Source organism: Nylanderia fulva, unplaced genomic scaffold, assembly GCF_048542155.1.
Source record: "Nylanderia fulva isolate GAGA-0341 unplaced genomic scaffold, ASM4854215v1 Scaffold17, whole genome shotgun sequence".
In the NCBI taxonomy this organism is placed as follows: domain Eukaryota; kingdom Metazoa; phylum Arthropoda; class Insecta; order Hymenoptera; family Formicidae; genus Nylanderia; species Nylanderia fulva.
In genome coordinates, this window is record NW_028189945.1 from 649592 (window position 1) to 669359 (window position 19768).

The 19768-nt window shown below is 33.9% G+C and overlaps 1 protein-coding gene and 1 long non-coding RNA gene across 4 annotated transcripts in view; one reads left to right on the plus strand and one right to left on the minus strand.

Moving 5' to 3' along the window:
* LOC146723750 (uncharacterized) overlaps positions 1-19768 on the plus strand; it is a 45598-nt gene that overhangs the window by 3526 nt on the left and 22304 nt on the right. Inside the window, exons 2-3 of the long non-coding RNA XR_014924372.1 lie at positions 96-435; positions 3589-3827. This is a non-coding gene — a long non-coding RNA (uncharacterized LOC146723750). The remainder of the gene's footprint in view (positions 1-95; positions 436-3588; positions 3828-19768) is intronic.
* Positions 1-19768, minus strand: part of LOC114938204 (uncharacterized) — a 55405-nt gene that overhangs the window by 2899 nt on the left and 32738 nt on the right. For 2 of the 3 annotated variants that reach the window (XM_029312046.2, XM_029312047.2), the window contains 4 exons: positions 3582-3802; positions 2708-2961; positions 756-928; positions 117-396 (listed from right to left, as the gene is read on the minus strand). In XM_029312046.2, the coding sequence (XP_029167879.1) occupies positions 117-396; positions 756-928; positions 2708-2961; positions 3582-3772 (898 nt within the window). In that variant the 5' untranslated portion in view covers positions 3773-3802. The remainder of the gene's footprint in view (positions 1-116; positions 397-755; positions 929-2707; positions 2962-3581; positions 3803-19768) is intronic. The other variant, XM_029312049.2, reaches the window with a different exon arrangement.

The window sequence follows — 19768 nt, forward strand, 5'->3', positions numbered from 1 at the left end:
ATAAATGTTAATATATATTAATATATTTAAAAAATTAGATATATTTATTTCTATATTTTGAAATTTTTAATATTTTATATATCTTTCTGTTACAGAGAAAAAAATGCAACATCTACCTGTGGAAGGAGAGGATGTGGTCGAAGTGGCGGTTTCGTGGTCCCCCGTAGACGATCTGGTATTCGACTCCGGGGTCTTCTTCGGCTTCCTCTTCCTCGTCTGGATACCGTCCTTTCGCATGGCCAGCGGCCTATTGACCCCGTGTAATTTGAAGTACAGGCCGCAGGCATTACACACCGGCTCGCCCTCGTTGTTGCGCCTCCACAACGTGGTGGTGCGAGTGCCGCAGTTTGTGCAGCACAGCCCGAGTCGCCTCGTCGCAGTCTGAAATTCCGACATCTGTCCCATTTTGTAACGCACTTGCCGATGCTGCCCAAGGTATGTTCGTTATTTATTAAACAAAGTATCCTTAAGAAGAATTTGACCTAGATCTTTGTTTTTCAATTGCATCCTATTAATACATAAGAGAGGATGCGCCAATATATATAATTGTTTCAATATTACATAATTAACCGTATAAACAATTATATAATTTTAATTTAATATATTTAAAAAATTTGGTTGGGTTCTTCGCGGACATTCTATATATATATATATAATGCTACATCATTTTTTCGGCGTAAAAAATAGCTCTCTCGACAAAAGTAGGCATATTTATTGATGAAATTTCATATGATCATTTATATGGATGAACTTACCAGGCGTTTTGAAGGCTTGATGAGCGGCCTGTTCATGCCGTTCATCTTATGATAAAGTCCACATGCGTTGCAAAGATAATGACCAGTGCCATCCCTTCGCCAGAGCGGCGTCGATATCGCCCCGCAATTCACGCATTCGCGACCCTCGCCGAATTGAAAATCCATTGCGGTGTCTGTAATCATTTTCAATCGATTACACAAGCCTGCATAATTTTATTTTTTTATTGCGATTTGGAAAAAAATTATTTCCTACAGTTTTTTGTGCAATCACAGTTTTCTGGAAAATCTAACATGATATAGGCCATTTTGACTTGCAAATTTTTAATCAACGCACAAAAATTATATGAAATTAAATTCTTCTTTTCTAGACTGTAAAATCATGCAGATCTATGTTAAATGATAGCACCATTAATCGACTTTACACCCCCATTTAATTATTGTACAATTTAAAATCTTAACTGCAGTCAAGTCTGATTGATCTGGTTTTCTTTTTATATCAAGCTCCGACTCTGAAAACTTTATTCGAAATTAAAAGCTTTTATACATTAAAAGAAGTTTAAGAGCATCAAAATTGCGAAAAAAAAATTTAATGGGATGACGTTAACTCTCTCTCTCTCTCTACCACTTTACTTTTTATTCTAATATCGTAAATCGGAGGGATCGTCTTTGCGGCGCGTCGAGCTGACAGGATAAGACGGCTCTCTTGCGTCTTTTATCTGGTCTCGAGGATGTGGGATTTAAAGTTAGACGGAGCAGAGAGTGCGACGGACCGCGATTCTCGTACTTCTCTTCAGAGAAAGCATCCGCGCGCTCTCTGAACCGATTTCCCTATCCTCTCCTCTCTATCCGTCACTACTGTAAAACACTTGACCGCGGGATCGACCCGACTTAGTTCAAAGACGCCGCTATCACTTATCCATCCCACATGGCCCGGCGTGGTGGCGAGAGCAGCAGCATCCGCGAGAAAAGTAGTTTCTTTCTCTCCAGCGCTCTCTCCTCACTACGTTTCGTAAAACGGTGCTATCACGAAGTCGGTGTTATAATCGCACACAGCATCTCTTTATACGCGCACGCGTTAATTTGATTTATTTCAGTATTTAAATATATCTCACGCAATTAAAATGAGATTTATAATTAGAATGGGAATTTATCTCGTAAATAGGAAAAAATAATTCGGTCAGAGAGAAAGAGAAAGGGATATTTTAATTCAAATCGCGCCAGATATATATATACATATATAATAGAAATAGTTCCTTTGCAAATTCCACAGAAAATACCATCTCGCGCGTGTTCACGATATCGTATGTGTTGCGGTTTTCGATAAACTAATCGTCGTCGTGCCATAGGAAATTGCATGCCTATGTATATCTTATCGCCACGGCATACGGGCAGTTCGCATAACTTTTTGTTTATCATCGAGGACTTTACGCGTGATGCACGCCAACGAAGAGCGATATATACGTTTTCACACGGCGGAAGGGTTCATGTAATTCAGTCGCATCAGCAATATTCTTTTACATTACATAAATATTTTCAAGAAGCACGGTTAAATAGTATATTTAATTCAACCATATCAGAGAGAGAGCAGTATATCACATATATATATTTTCAGTCAGAATGTTATTTTATAGAATTTTTTTTCTATAAAATACTATAATGATATTATATTGTTATTATATTATGTCTTATTTGAATTATATATTATTATAATATATGATAATAAAAATATATAATTATATAGTATATAAAATATTAACTTTGCTTCTTGAAAATATGATTGCCATATCTTATATATCGAAGGCCAAGTGACATTCCTCTTTTATGTCACGATTTTACAGTAATTTGCGATGTAAAGTGACAAGTGAAAATATGCGTTTGCGTAGAAGAGTTTGCGTAAGAATATATTTATAATATCTCGACAACTTTTGCAAACTGGGATACTGCGTACGAACCGTAAGGCGAGGCGCGCTGGAAGCCGGCGCCGTCGTAGGCGCGCCACGAGGACATCATCGCGACGTTCTGCGCGTAGAAGGGCGCGGCCGCGGCGAGGGTTGAATGCGGATGCGCTGCATGCGGGTGACCCGCGTGCGGATGACCCGGACCGGCGTGCGGGCCCATCGTCGCCGCGGTTCCGCTCGCGTGGCCGGCGAGCGCGTGATGCGCCGCGTATGTCTCCACTCCGTGCTGCCAGGACGCCGTCTTCTCCCTTCGGGAAAATTTGTTTCATTCATTTAATTCTCTTGCCCTTAAACTTCCGCGTTTTTATATTTTACATTTTTTTACCTTATTACATTTTATTATACAATATATAGCACGTGAAGAGAATTTTCTCTTGAAATTTATCCTGAAAATATCATGGCAATCGTGGGACAATATATGGTATTGGAAGAATTTTATAATATAAATATTAATATGTACATAGTAAAATTAATCGAACATATTTTTTATCTTATATTGTGGTAGATATTACCTAATATTTTTTGATAAGTATACTGGTAAATATTAATCAGAGAAACTCATAAAACTCTTCCAATACCATGTGATTTTCAGGGTAAATTCTAAGAGAAAATTCTCTCTGTGCACTTTTATTATATATTACAATAAATTCAGATCAATTAAATTAAAATTAAAAATAAAATAAAAATAGATTAAATCAAATGAAGCAAAATAAAATACAATACGTTGCAACAACATTACATTAGAACACCAGCAACTCTAACTAAGCTAGAACATGTATAATCCTTATTCTAATCGAAATGTTATAATTATTATTGGTTTTAGAGATTTGAGATTTTTTTACGATAAAAAATCGATGTGTATTTTTACCATGCAGGCGAGGGTGAAGTGGAGAAGGAATGATATTGCGCCGCCGTGGCTGCGGACGGAAGTGCCGGCCTCGACGAGGGAACGTAGACCGGCGCCTGGAGTTGTTGACCGTGCTGTTGTTGCTGTTGCTGCTGGGACTGCTGGTAATCGGAACTTGCGCCGTACCCGCTACTTCCGCCCCCGTGGAACATCCTCTTTCCCACCGAGAGCTACCGCAACATCTGTCAAGATCGAAAACGTCGAAAGGTAAGTGAAAAAGTGAAGTTATATTAAAAGTTTTTCCTCAAATCGCACAATTAAGAGTGACGTCCAAAATAATCTTGAAAAATCCTTTTTTCAGCAAGAAAATTTTGAATTAAATAAGGTGTTATTTTTGAAAGTTTTTTTTAAAAGCATATTATTATTTGCAAATAAATTTATTGCGTTAACGGCGTCTAATTTTCGAGATATCGTGGATCAAAATTCCAGTTAAGCATAATTTGAAAATAATAAAGATTTCTTTTTGAATAAAATGAAACATTACAGTCATTGTTTGAAGACTGCAGTTTATATACAAATAATAATATTATTTTTGTAATGTTTTTTCACATTTTTTATTTTTGCTCAAAGAGAGGATTTTCTTCACTCTTCATATACAAATTACGTACAATTGAAAATGCAATGCAAGACATTGTCCTTGATTTTAAGTTATTATTTTCTCAGTCGGCGACGATGCGACATGAAAATGAACGCTGTAAAGGGTTACAATCTTATTTCGCTACCGCGGAAAGATATATCGTTACAAAAACGGGGATAATAATATGGAAACAGTAATAATACATTCCGCGCGGCAGATAATGTTAATGGTCCCTTTGGCCGATAAACACATTCAGATCTCGTCGGAGTGTCATGTCCGACGAGCCAACTTGGGTCGCCCATGAGACCAAGGATGCTCGTGAAAAAATCGAATCTCGTCATGGTCGCCGACGGAGACTCTTTCTCTTGTCTTGCCTGAACGATTTCGTGGCCGCGGAAAAAGAACTAGAAGTCCTTCGGCTTATTCGAGTAAGAGTTTTTCAAACTTCAAAGTATGCAGCTTTTATGTTGCGATGTCAACGAGAGTGTTGACCGAAAATATATTAAGCTCCGTCTATATGCGACGTGCGAAATATCTTTCGCTATATTTATACGTCGATATCGACGCATGTGTTTTGATATATAAATTAATTATTTTGACAGATACATTCTTTGTTCTGAATGATTTCAATAAGGATCTTTAAAATTGCAACAGTTTTGAAATTTAAACAAGTATATACTCATATTTCCTATTTGCTCATAAGAAAGAAAAATATTTACATTAAATTAAATTAATTAAAATTTTTTAAAAATATATAATAATATAAAAAAATAGAAAATATGTGTGATAAAATTAATAAATAGAAAAAATATATATTATAAAAGTTAAATTGAATTATAGACATATAAAGGTAAGTTTTTGTCTCAATTCTCATATTATTGCAAATAACATCGAGATGATTAAGCGAGTATATATACGGTAAGTGCATTGCTTGCGATAATTGACAATTACAGCTGAGAGATAATTTCCATCCACGCGCGCCTGTTAAGCTCGCGCGATTTTATGACGCAATATGGATTTAACGATGATATTTTACTATTAGTGCTATTCAAGCGGGGCGAGTCAAGAATTTACCTCGCGATATTGTTAGAAACGAAAATGGCACCCGATACATATCGTTATCTCCCTTCGCACACCGAGACCATTTCGGTGCACGAGTCTTGTGCCGCCCACGAGTCTCATTGTCAGGACACGCGTCCTTTCTTTAAGAATATCCGCATCGTATCTATGCATTCCATTTGGTGTACGATGCATGGAACGTACTTGCGTCGCGAAACTTAAAGAAAGCGGATGCACATTACCGCTTAACATAAAATACGAGACAAACGCGTTCACAATTTTATTGTTTTTCTTTCACTTCCGTCTTTTTTCACTGACGTGAAAAAATAGACATTGAGAGTACACTGTAAAAAAATATGTAATATATTACACAAAAATATGTAAAATTACATAAATAATAAATGTAAAATTACATGATAAATAATGAAAAGGTAAAGATTTCTATTATTTATTGTGTAATTTTACACTTATTATTTTTTATGTAATTTTACATATTTTTGTGTAATATATTACATATTTTTTTACAGTGTATAGGAGCAAAATTTTGACTCGTAAACGCTTACATATCAATTATCTTACGTTTTTCGACAAAGTCATGAATTATTTAATCTTTTTTTCGGAAAGAAATACATCATTTTTTTATCTGAATAATAACAATTATTATGCAATAATACTTAATATAAATTATAATTGATACATAATAACGATACTCATTTTAATATCGAATGAATAAACTCTCTTTTTGTTTTCAACATTTTTTATTAATTTTTCATTGGTCTCACGTTTTAATTAGACATGATTTATTGATACGTTCTTCGAAAGTGATTTTTCTATCTCAATAATAACAATTATTATTCATAATAATTATATTTAATATTTCGTATAAATTATATCGATACATAACTTTGATACTCGTGACGTTTTGATATCGAATGAGTGAGAATATCGATACCTGAAATATAAGCATCCCTAGGTGTGAGATAACGATAGGATAATAGATATCAAATTTTCATACGCCTTGCCACCCACGGTCGGTCCATTGTCTCGCGTTCTCCAAGGAAAGGATTAAAGTACCGCCGTACTTTCACGAGTTGCGACCCTTCGCAATAAATTTGACAAAGCAACTCCAAAGGGAACGGAGGATAAGTAATTTATGATCGCTCGTACGAGAAAAGTGCACCGAGAGATGCATTTGCATGCGCGAAAGAAGGAAGGGAAAAAGATCTTACGATTTCCGCAGGAAACATACTTTCTCATTAGTTCCAATCTATTGTTATCAAACAATTCTTTCTAATTTTCGCAAATTTTATTGACAAATTTCTAAATTATTTATACATTTAATTTATAAATTATGTGTAGAAAAATATTAAAAGTTTATATAAATTCAAAACATATTTATAGAAAGTCTCTCGCATTTTTAAAATATTTTTTATCACGATATAATATCTAGAGTCAATTTCTCTCTATTAATTAAAATTAGGACACATAATTAAACCGTACGTGGGGGTGGGGAGAAAAAGAAAACCGACAAGAGAGAGAGACGAAAGAGAACAAAGAAGAGCGCAGGTCTGAAAAGAGAGAGGGAATGAGAAACATGCCGTGAGGTGGGGATCGAATGATAGTTTACATGTCGGAGTGAGAGAGAGAGTCGCGGAATAAAGTCCGGCGAATAAAGGCACCGCCGCAGGAAGAGAGAGGAACACGAAGACGCGCAGACGCGTCTCCACCTTCGGCTCTTGGTTCCGAGCGTGGAATCAAAGATACCGACAGCGGCCATCGCGGTCACAAACGAACCCCGTGTAGGCGGGTCCAAAGCTCTCGTGTGTATGTGTGCGTACATTTGCATATGCGGATCGACGCGTGGCATGCGTGCGATCGCGTTAAATTGCTGCGGTTCACTGTAAAAAAATATGTAAAATTACCTAAATAATAAGTGTAAAATTACATGATAAATAATAGAAATGTTGGCCTTTTCATTATTTATCATGTAATTTTACATTTATTATTTATGTAATTTTACATATTTTTAATGTAATTTTACATATTTTTTTTACAGTGTGACGAAGTGGGTAATGATCGATCGAATCGAACTCGAGATTAATCGAAAAAAGGTGATTGTACTGTTTATTGTTAATTTTCGATTCTATTGATTTTTATTTTTTTCACTGAAAGAAGATAGATTTGATCCGAATCTGAAATGTTCTCGTTTCGAAATAAGGTGTTTGAAATTTGAATTAATATTCTTAATTAATTATAAAATAAAATTATAAAATTAATTATAATCTGTTATATTTTATCGTATATCTACGTATAAAATTATGTTACAAGATTTAAAAAAGGGAAAGAAAAAGAAGCTACGCCTCCATCTCTTTTTTCAACAAATAAATGTAAATATAATTTTTAACTTGGAATTTAGTTCATTAAACTCGTAATGGTATCTACAAAAAAAAGAAGAAAAACAGATATCATCGTATATCGTTGCACATGTGATGTTTGATCGATATGGCAAAATTGAAAAAAATCGCGAGAGCATTAAATTATATTATTAGCGATAAAACCAGTTGGAATTACTACATAGTATCGTGACGGCATAGTAATTCAAGTTCACTGCTATAAAATCAGTATCTGATACTGACTACTGAAGTTTTGTAGCATACTAATTTATCGAGGGTAAGGAAAACCCGTATGAAAATTCCAGTACAGGAATAACTACCAATATATAGTCATATTTAATTAGATAATGACGTGTAGACTCTCGTGCTTCTTGCAACTTTGTTTACAAATTCCTAATGTCATATAAAATTCCACACGTACATATAATTCCATACATATATATTTGTAGAATTTCTCAAATTTGTGACAAGGATCGATTTTTCAATATTAATTCTATTTCTTTCATAATTCTTTAACGAAATCATTTATTGGAGAGGGATATTTTAGAGAGAGAAAGAACTCAGAAATCATAATTTATAATCGCGTTTATCAAATGAAGGAACACATTAAATTTTTTCATTTATTTTCAATAGAAATTACACATTTTTTGATAAATATAAATGTAGATTAAAATAAATAAAAATTAAAAAAATTAATTAAAATATAGATAATAAATGTAGATAAGATATATAAATGCATATTTACTTAGATACATTGTAGAGCAACGCGTTGAACGGATTAATCTTTTATCAAATGCAACCGACCGGTCACCAGCAAATATGCGATTCTTTTCGCGGCCGCACGATAAATATTAATTTTTCTAATTGGCATTAATTACGTTACATTGCTTGACGGAGCGTAACAAGTGGTAACGTAGCTTATCTCAATTTGCGATAGAAAAACACGTATATATCACACACGTACTCTGTAACGTTAGTAATAAAATTAGCATAACTTATCGATATCCGAGTCATTTTGATATCGCTTGACAACGTGGTGGGAAAGCGCGCAACCTTGTAAACATGAATCAAAATTTATTCTCGTACGAGATCACAAGCAAAGCAGGAATTCCGTTATCAATTTGATGCGACGATATAAAATATCGGAGTATGCGCTCATTATAAAGTAATTTAGCACTAAAATCATATAACGATATATTTTAAATATAAAATATCTACGATTGAAATTATTCCTATAATTTATAGAAAAAAAAAAATGTAAACTGTAGGAAGAATTTTATTCGCTGATATAAATTTGTTTAAAACATCGTCGTGATTTTTTCATGCGATAGAAAAATTAAAACTTTCGAGAGATATCGCGTCGAGGCATTTTATTATTCATTAAACTCCATCAGCGTAATCGGTGTGAAAGGTGTCACGCGATCCTGGATGAGAGCTAATTTATTATCCACGCATTGCGTGATCCTTCTGCGAGTGTTTTTGCTCGCATTCTGAGTAACATAGCTATATTTGACTATCGTTAAAAAATACCAGTTTAATCGGCATAATAATTGCGATAATTATGAGATAAAACGACGCATATAACATAAATTTTCCATTTTCATCAACATAGCTATCCTGTTTTCGCAAGAAACAGAAATGTATTTTTGGGGAGGGAGAAAAGAGATCAACAAGGACGAGTAAAGAATTTCTAAAATTTATGTATATTTGTTCTTCAAAAGTTTAAAGTAAAAAATCGAAGAATTCTTTATTTAAAACTATATTTGCCATCTCACTCGCTAATAAGGCAAAATAAAACGCCTCTCTAATTCCAGTTGTTTAATGGATACACATTTAAAGGATACGCTTAAATCTCTCGCAGATACGATTATATTTGTTACATACGAGCTCGTTACACGCGACGGATGATGGCGTTTGTAATTATATTGGCCGCAGGATGTTCTTTTTTTTCACAATTATATTAAAGCGCGATTATGATTTACGAGACGTTAGCTCAACGAGAGAGTAATAATCCTGTTCGCACGATTTAATAATTACACGCGCGCTTGCCGCCGCTCTAATTTACAGTTGATAAAAAATAAACTCCCTTCATTAACGTGATTGATATATTTATACAACGATTCATTTATGTGGCCAATCATTGTGTCTCGGCTCATCTGTCATTTCTCGACGCCTATTTGAAATTTTTATATATCGTCGGATATTTACATATTCGCGAGAAATCGTTCTGTGAGAAATCACGAGTATAATTTATAAAAAAAAAATGTATGCGCAGATCATAAATTAATATATATTCATATTAATCTAGTAATAAATCACCGAATAGCTTTAATGATACAATATCTTAATGTGTTGCAAATATAAAGTGACGCGAAAATGAATTTAAACACACACTAAATATGAACGAAAGTTCATATAAATGCAATTATAATACATGCATATATGTATATATTAATTTCGCGAGAAAAATTAATGCCGCGTCGAATAAGATATAGATGCATTTAATATGGAGATATTAATATGCACATAAATACTTTTATAAGTGTCATTCAGATATGTCGTCGTCATTCGTCTTTTTGCAGGATAGAAAAAAATTATTTTCGCGCTTTACATTTTATTATGATTACGAGAAGAAAAATTCGCTCGTGCGCAACTAATAAAGGCGATTATAAATTCTTCGGAGCGCGATTGACACATTCTATAGTAATAAATCGGATTTTTTTCTCTTTCTTTCTCTCGTTATCTTTTTTTTAGCAGAGAGGAAAATATCGAATCTTCTAATGGAGACCGGTTGAGAAAATAATCGCGTTTCGATGTTAGGCGGCGACGGCGCCACATCAACGCGGCGCCGTACTTTTCACGGTCCTCGGGGACGGGATCACACGGAATTTAGATGAGAGTCTGCGACGAGAGTTAGAAGGGTCCGACGCCACCATGTCGATAGCACCAGGTATATATCGGTAATGGACACCGGTTAAAAGAACCAAATGGAACGAGAGAGGAACACGAGATGCTTCTTTCTCTCTTTACGTGCGTAGAAGACAGCTGCTGTGCTTAAAATTGCGGCCAGTTCAGTATTCTCTTCACATGTATGAATATAATAAAAGGAACTAAGGGGGAGGAAATTTTAAATAAAATAAAATATATTTATTTTATAATTTAATTTGAAGAATAAAATAAAATAAAATATATTTATTTTATAATTTAATTTAAAGAATAAAATAAAATAAAATATATTTATTTTATAATTTAATTTGAAGAATAATTAATTTTGAAATTTTTACGACCGTAAAGAACACACAGGAATGAAATTATGTTCTTTACGGTCGTAAAAATTTCAAAATTAATTATTCTTCAAATTAAATTTAGTTTATATCATTAAACTGAGCCGCAGTTGACATTATGTTATTATAATATATTATTGATATATATAGATTATAATACTTGGAGAGAATTTTCTCTTAGAATTTACCTTGAAATCACGGTAATCGTGAGTCATGGCATTGGAAGAATTTTATAAGTTTCTTCGATTAATGTTTACTGCAATAAAAAATATTAATATGTAGTAAATTACTATGTACATAGTAAAATTAATCGAACATTTTTTATATCTTATTGTGGGAGATATTAATATTTTTCAGAATAAATTCTAAGAGAAATTCCCTTAGTGTATACAATAATTATTACATGTATTATATAGTATGTTATAATAATATATGTATGAAAGATTAATGCAAATGAAAAACACGAGCGCGAGATCATTTACCTTATACGAGGAAACTTTTCAAGAACAAATATGCTCTTAGAAATTTTTTTATATACTCGCCCTTATTGATTCTTAGAATAAAGCGACGCGTTATTTGTGTACCGCCGATCAGACGCGATCGCGAGGAGCTTTAATCCGGCGGCTTTAATTCGTGGAAGGGACGAGCCTCTGACGATTACGACGAAGTACTCTGGTACACCGTCCGGAGGAGGGAATGTGTTCTCTCTCATCTCGAGGAGGACCGGCTGGTGCCGAAGGCGCCACGGCGCCGACCCGCGTAGAAGGGTTTCCTTGTAAATTCTACGCATACATTCTCGTATGCTCACACAGTCACGCGAATCACGCACGTTGCTCTATACGCGATGCTTTTTTTTATTTTTTTATTTTTTTTTCTTATAATTTCAGTGAGGTGACACAGAGAGGGCCCGGAGCTTATCTTGCCTCCGTGATATCGTCGAATTATTTGTTACGTTGTGTTACACGTAAACGAATATCGCCGTCAACAATGGCGCACGCAACTCAATCTATTCTATTTATTTGTTTAATTTTTTTTTTTTTTAAGAGTCCAAGCTTCTTTTTTTCTCTCTCGTCCAATAAGTTACAAAATAATTAGTCGGAGGTTTTATCTGCGCAGCAATCGTGCACGAAATGTAAATATAAATTGTTAACCGGGAGTCTTTGTTGACGATAACTCCTTTTATCTTCTTGGTAAATTGCGATTAAGACCAAAGTATTTAGAGCACCGCATTTGTTGTCAACAATATCTGATACTTGCGCGAATCCTATTTCTGTACGAATATGCGTGACGAATATAAAAAGATGCGAGAATTGCGTGACGCGGTTCCGTAAATTTGACGCGCAATAAATAAAACCTGGTCTCTTTTTTTCTGAAAAGAGACTCCAGTCACGATCTATCGATCGTCGAACTGGCACAAATCCTGCGTGTCTTGGATGAGAAAAAAAATATAGGCCGGAACTTTTCGGGAAATGGCTCTTTAATTCCCGCGCAAGTGTCAGCGATAACAAAGATGAGATGTGAGAGAGCGTTTTATCTCCTTTCTGTGTACGATGTGTATGCAAATTTGTGCTATGTGACAACAGTACATTTATGGAAATACAATTGGGGGGAAAAAAAGATTATTCACCGACGCGATCGAATCTGGCAGAATTTTTCTACGATTAGCGAACCGTCGAAGAGACGAAGACGAAGATCTTTCGACATTACATACACTGTAAAAAAATTTTGTAAAATTACATTAAAAATATGTAAAATTACATAAATAATAAATGTAAAATTACATGATAAATAATGAAAAGGTAATTATTTCTATTATTTATCGTGTAATTTTACACTTATTATTTATGTAATTTTACATATTTTTGTGTAATATATTACATATTTTTTTACAGTGTATGCGAGTTTCTTTTCGAAAACCACAGTCAAGGTGATCTTGTCGCGTGTTTTCTTGACTTCTTTCTTTTAGGCTTTCGAGAGAAAGAAGAAAATCGAGTCGATAAATTAATTTGACAGGCGATTCATTCTGTATAAAAATTTTTGCTAATACGATGTTATTCGAAAAATAAATCCGACATTACAGCTATTTGAAATTAATCTTCTTTCGTTTTTTAAAGAGATATATTTAATTAAAAACAATATTAGAGAATTGTAGAACATTATATTCGAATTAAATAGAATCGAGAGTAAATAGAATTTTATTCTAAGAAAATTCTTTTAAAGATTAGGAAGTATTAAAAAAAAAATATTGACAATACGGAAATTACGAGAAAGAAGATATCCATCTTATCCTCTTTTCTTTGTCTCTCTGGTTAATTATGAAAAATTATGTGCAATGAGATTTATAGCTAATTGAAATTAACACACATTAAATATTGCAGCTAATTGAAATTCACTCATAAAAAAATTTTCTAGAGTTATTGATGCAAAAATATTTAAAATAAAATTAGTTCAAGAAACATAAAGTTCTTTTTTCGCTTTTTAAAGATATATATTTCATTAAGAAACAGTATTAGAGAAAATTCAAAAATAATATTCTAATAAAAAATTCTTTATAAGATGAGATAATTAAAGAGCCTTTTAAAGAGATGTTTCATTAAGAAAAACAGTATTAGAGAATTGTAGAAAATTCAAAATAATGAAATCGGAAAAATAAATAGAATTTCATGAATAGAATTATAATAATTCTAATAAAAAATTCTTTATAAGATGAGATAGTTATTAAAAAATGTCGGTAGTATGGAAATTACGAGGAAGTAGATATTTATCTTATCCTTTCTCTTTCTATCTCTGGTCAATTAACAGAATTCTTAAGAAATTATGTACGAGACGGTGAGAGGTATCCGAGATTATCCCGGGATGCCTCGGGGATCTGCCTTTCAGTAACCCGAGACTGTAGATGCAAACACCAGATAAGATCTCGAGGGTTTGTGGTCCAGTTTCGGCACGCGCCTCTGCCCTCTCGAAATCGTGCGAGAAACCCGCGATGACGCAGGTGCTTATATGAAGATCCTAGTATACACAAACATACACTCATTCGTGCGTATGTAAAATTAAAAGTGTGTAGTATATAATCTTATTTTTTTTCATTAATATTAAATCAATATTTATGCTTTGAACGCTTCTGTCATCGACGACTCTAAATTTACGGAGAATACATGACGCGTAAAATTAATGATTTTATTAAGTATAAATGCATCATCCTGTATATATGAAATATATATATATATATATAAAGGATACACGCGTGCCTGCGTCTCTGAGGCGGATCTACGTGCACTTATAGTTTTAATGTCAATGTCCATTCGACTTAAATGCCTCGACGAGCTACTCTCTCGCCATTAATATAAATCCTGTGAAGTAAATTATTTATTTGCGTTTATATTCGCGCCACATGATCACGCACACACGAAGAGAGAAAGATAGAGAAGTAAAGGAGAATGACGGGAAAGGAAAGGAACGCCGAGTCCTCGCGCGACGAGATTTTCTGCTCGATCCTCTCGAAAAAATGCGTGATATTTCTTCGTGCGCGTGTGTGCACGCGTGAATTAATCGACCTGAGTAATAAAGACGCGAGTGTGTTTCAAGTATTAAGTGTGCATCTAATTCTAAGGGATTCGCGACAATCAGGACTCGATGCGGAAACTTCAAGATGTCGGATATCGGAATGTCGGTGAGTCTATGAAAAAATATTATCGCACGAAAAATATTTGAATAAAAGAAAGAAAGACACAATGCTTTCATTATCATTTATGTGCCGCGAATATATCGCAATCGCCGTAAAATTCTTGTCTGATCTGACCTGAAACATATATAATAATCTTTTGTCGCGCGTGATAAACGCAATCTAAGTGGATCTAAAATCTTTTTCGCGCATTATTCCTCGAATCTTTCCTCCGAGATGACGTTTCGACGTGTCGTCCTCGTTTAACAATTCCCAGGGTGACTTATCTGCGTGCACCCTTCGCAAAACAATTAAAGTGTCGTTCGCGAACCGGTTGTGAAACCGCCTCGAATCTTTCGCTCTCTGATTTATCATCGTTTATATTTCGCTGAAAATACCCGCCGAGTAATAACGATCTCTTTTTATCGCTATTTTTATTGTCCGAGACACCGGCCGAATCTAGCAGTAAATCTGGAATACGCGTACTGTGTACACATAAGCTATATATGGCTGCTCGGCTCCGGGAAAACCTATAGATATCTATGTCCGATACGACCATAAGCGCTTAAACCATTAACCGAAGTATTGCAAAAGAAAAAAAAACTTGTATCGTTCTACCTCTTATCGCGCGCCTTATTATCTTCGCCGAACTTATCCGTGACATCGATTTTTTTCGAGCTCATTATTGGTTAACTTCGTCTTCGCACAAGTGCATAGAAGAAACAATAGAATATGTTATGCATTGCAATATTTGTATTAGAAATTACAACAGAACAAATATTGAGTTATTCATATTAATGTATAATTAAAAGTACGATTATATACATTTTGATATTTAATCTAAATGTAATATTATTACATTTATTATTTCGAAACTTTTTCTTTATATTTAATATTACTATTTTATACGATATATTATGTGTAATAATAGATAAAAACGTTAATAAGAGTTTATCACACTCTATACGCATAAAGTCGTACTGCGGTATATAATGATTTTTTGGCAATCAGCTGATTCCGCCGTCATGAAAAAAAAATTAATCTGTCTAAAAAAATTACCTTTTCTGGAGAAAAATTAAATTATAACAATTACATATTTCGAATTAAATATACAACGATTACTCATTTGATTTATTTAATCTAATATAATATTGTTATAAATTAATTATTTTTAAACTTTTTCTTGAACATTTAATATTACTATTTTATACGATATTATGTGTAATAATACAATAGATAAAAACGTTAATAAGGATTTATTAAATTCTATACGAATAAAGTACTGCGGTACCTACAATAATTTTTTGCAGGCAATCAGCTGATTCCATCGTCGCGAAAAAAAATTAACTTGCCTAAAATTTTTTTTTGTGAAAAAAAATATCAAAAGTATAACGATTTTACATTTCAAATTAAAGATATAACAATTACACATTCAATTTATTTAATTTAATGTGATATTGTTAAATTAATTATTTCTAAACTTTTTTTAAAGTATTTAATATTTAATACGGCAACATAATACAAGTAATAATAGATAAGTATGTTAATAAGGATTTATCAAACTCTATACGAATAAAGTTGTACTGCGATATACAATGATTGTCTGGCAATCAGCTGATTGATTTTGCCGTCATGAAAAAAGAGATTATAATCTGTCTGAAAAATTTATCTTTTCTGGAGAAAAATTAAAAGTATAACGATTACTCATTCAATTTATTTAATCTAATGTAATATTGTTAAATTAATTATTTCTAATTTTTTCTTTAAGTATTTTATATTCCCATTTAATATTAGTCTATTATTCTTCGATCGCAAGGAGAATAATAGATTGTGTTTGTCAATTTCTTACGACTGCGACTAAAGTAGAAAGACCTTTATGTGTAATACTAGATAAAAACGGTAATAAGAATTTATCATATTGTACGTACGAAGTCATAGTATCTTTTCACCGTCGCGAAAAAAAGAGAGATTAACCTGCCTAAAAAATGTACCCTCTCTGGAGAAAAATGTTTTACCTCCTGCGCGTTAACGATGTCAAGAAGTAATAAAATTGAAATCGCTTTCGGCGACGACGACAACTCGAAGGGTAGGTCGTAGATACTGAGATTGGCGCCAGGACTGAGGTCGGGCTTCGTTAAGTAATTTGTCGGTCGCGACATTACATGGGAAAAGAACGGAGAGAGGGATCACATCTCTACCTAAGAAGTTCTGCCGAAAAGAGCGGCAATATAAAAAAAAGCTACGCGCGTTGAGTCATTCGCCCGTAGTATAAAGTTTCACCTTTCTTATACATGGAAGGTCGTGATAATATCGTTTCGTTAACATTTTTCTTCGTGAATCAGTCAGCGAGAATCTGCGGAAATTGATTGTCAAAGGAAATATCGAACATTGCTAATAATGATAATGTGTAATAAAAAATATTAAGAAAGATTTATAAATATATATATTTTTTTTTTCCAAGGAGGATACATTTTTTAAGCAGGTAAATCTCTTTTTTTGCAGTGGCAAAATCGGCTGAGAAAACCTCTGTATGATTTCGTACATAAAGTGTGATAAATCCTTATTACCGTTTTATCTATCATCTATCATTACACATGTCGCCATATTAAATAACAATTAAATGCTCAAGAAAACATTTAGATACAATTTAATAATGTTAAATTAAATAAATCAAAATGTATAATTATTATATTTTTAATTATTAATTCGAATAATTTCATATCTGTTCTGCTGCAATATACATATATTACGTGTATATATAGTATATTACAGTAATACAAATATTGAATTATTCGAATTAATAAATATGATTATACATTTTGATTTAATCTAACTAATTGTAAGCATTTAATATTATTATTTAATACAACGACATATGTAATAAATAAATAAATAAATAAATAAATATATATATATATATATATATATATATGTATGAAAGCAACGAATTAATTAATGCGGTTAGTCGAAGAAAAATAAATGAATAAATTATTCAAGGAATTATAAAGTATCTTTCCAGAAATTCCAGGTTGACATTTGAGTAATTTTCATGATGTATATAATTTATACACATGTCACACGAATAATATTAAACGCTTAATTTTCTCAGGACCGTAGAGGATATCCTCGCGCGATATTCCGGGTTGAACAACTAGTGCCGACGATATAATTCGCGATGGAAAATAGCGTGCGTGGTGGAAGTAACGCGCCCTTATTTATACGTCCGCAACGAGACTGCAGGTCGAGTGTATTATTCGCGATGTCTATTCGATGGCCGGTACATGTTATTGCCCAATTATTATTCGATGATACGACGATCCTCGGCTGCCGCCGAGGCTGGTGCATTTCACCGTATTTTTTCCCGCCTTTTTTTTCTTTCGTAAAATCAACCAACTGAGCGGTTGATAAAATTTCGCGGTAACTATAAAGCGAACGAGAGAGTGTATAAAAGCTAGCAAGCTAGTATAAGCAAACTGGCATACACTAGGTATATATTCTCTCTCTTTCTCGGTTCTTCTACCATTCTCGCTCGCTCGCTCGCTCGTTGTTAGTTACGCCGACTTTTCGCGCGTCCGGAATAAACGAGATCTCAATCGCGCATACGGAATAACGACGCGGGCTCGTAAGCACGGCAACTGGACGAGCAACATGTGCGTACGTATACATATGCGTGCGTGAGTGCGTGCGTTCGTTCGTTCTCTCACGCGCGATGGAAATCGAGTGCCTCGTATGTCTCTCCCCGTTTATATTCGATCTAGGTATCCGCAGCTATCGTCTCTTCTCTCTCTCTCTCTCCTATCTCGCTCTTTTCTCACGGTAGCGCGTTTTCGCGACTCCGAATGGCCTTGCGGGTTTGCCTAGGGTATACAGTGATCGCATTTGATATTCCGTGGATGTGTTTCTGCTAAAGTGTGTGTTTACTGTTCTTGAGGTATATTTTAGCGCTTTATATGGAAATTGTCTCGACCAACTCGGAAACGGACGGTCAGTTTCTTTTTTTTAATTCGAAATTTAATCATCTTTTAGATAAAGTATCAAACTTATTTATTGGATATTTTTTAAATAAAGATTTATCGAATAAGTTTTTTTTTTTTTTTTTTTTTCCGTAGTAGTCGAAGATGGAATATCGTGAAAAAAGGATTTCGCGCGATGGACGGTTCGGAAATCGGAGCGTTTCGAATTTTTTGACGAGTTCAGGATTCACGTAACTTTCTTACAGAGAGAAAGAATAAAAGGAAAGCGTTCGGGACACCCGGTTTGCCTACTTACGCCTACTTTACACGAAACGTACGATCGATTCAGCTCGTGAACATTCTCCGAGCGGGTGGCGAGACTCGATTGCGAAAAAGAAGAAAAAAAAGAGATCGAGAAAGCGAGAAGACTCTTTCGAGAGAGGACTCGCTCGAATCGTGCCGGATGCAGGAATCTTCGCAATCGCGGTCGCCTCGAGCTCGATCGCGAATCAAGCTTTAATAGAATCGTCGAGACGAAACTCCCGATACTTTTCAATCTGAAAGGAATGCGCGTTTGCATCTTCGTATGACTAGTTGTCAAGTTTTATATATTATATTTATATTTATATATATATATATACATATAAAACTTGACAGTTTTATACATGTAAACTCTTCGCGAATTCATCGAGATCTGTATTAATTTAACGATTCATTATTCCGAGTAATTATTGCATTTAAAAAAATTTGGTGCACATTGTGAGAGAGATTTATTGAAAAAACTGTGAGTCTTAATTAATAACGTTGAAAGAAATTGAGAGGAAAGGCTAGTTGACAATTAAATTGTTTGTCCAGGACGCCTTTGTATTATATGTGCATTTGTGCACATACTAAATGTCGATGAGTTTTGATAAATCTGAACCACCGGTGATTATCCAGCGTATCTATATATTAATACGTTTTAAACTAGATCGTGAATTACATCGTTCAGTCCCTTTTGCATATCGGTCTCGCAATTACAAACACGTTCGGCGACTTCGTTATCGTAATTTCGAGAGTTTTCCCACGTGTGATTATCGATATATATATATTTCCTACCTCACATTTATCACGTCCCGCGATACCGTTCTGTATATTAATTCTGAAACTTGTAGAACGTTAAATTGATTCCATACGACGACAGAATCGCAAAATATCATGGAGATATTGATTTAAGCTAAA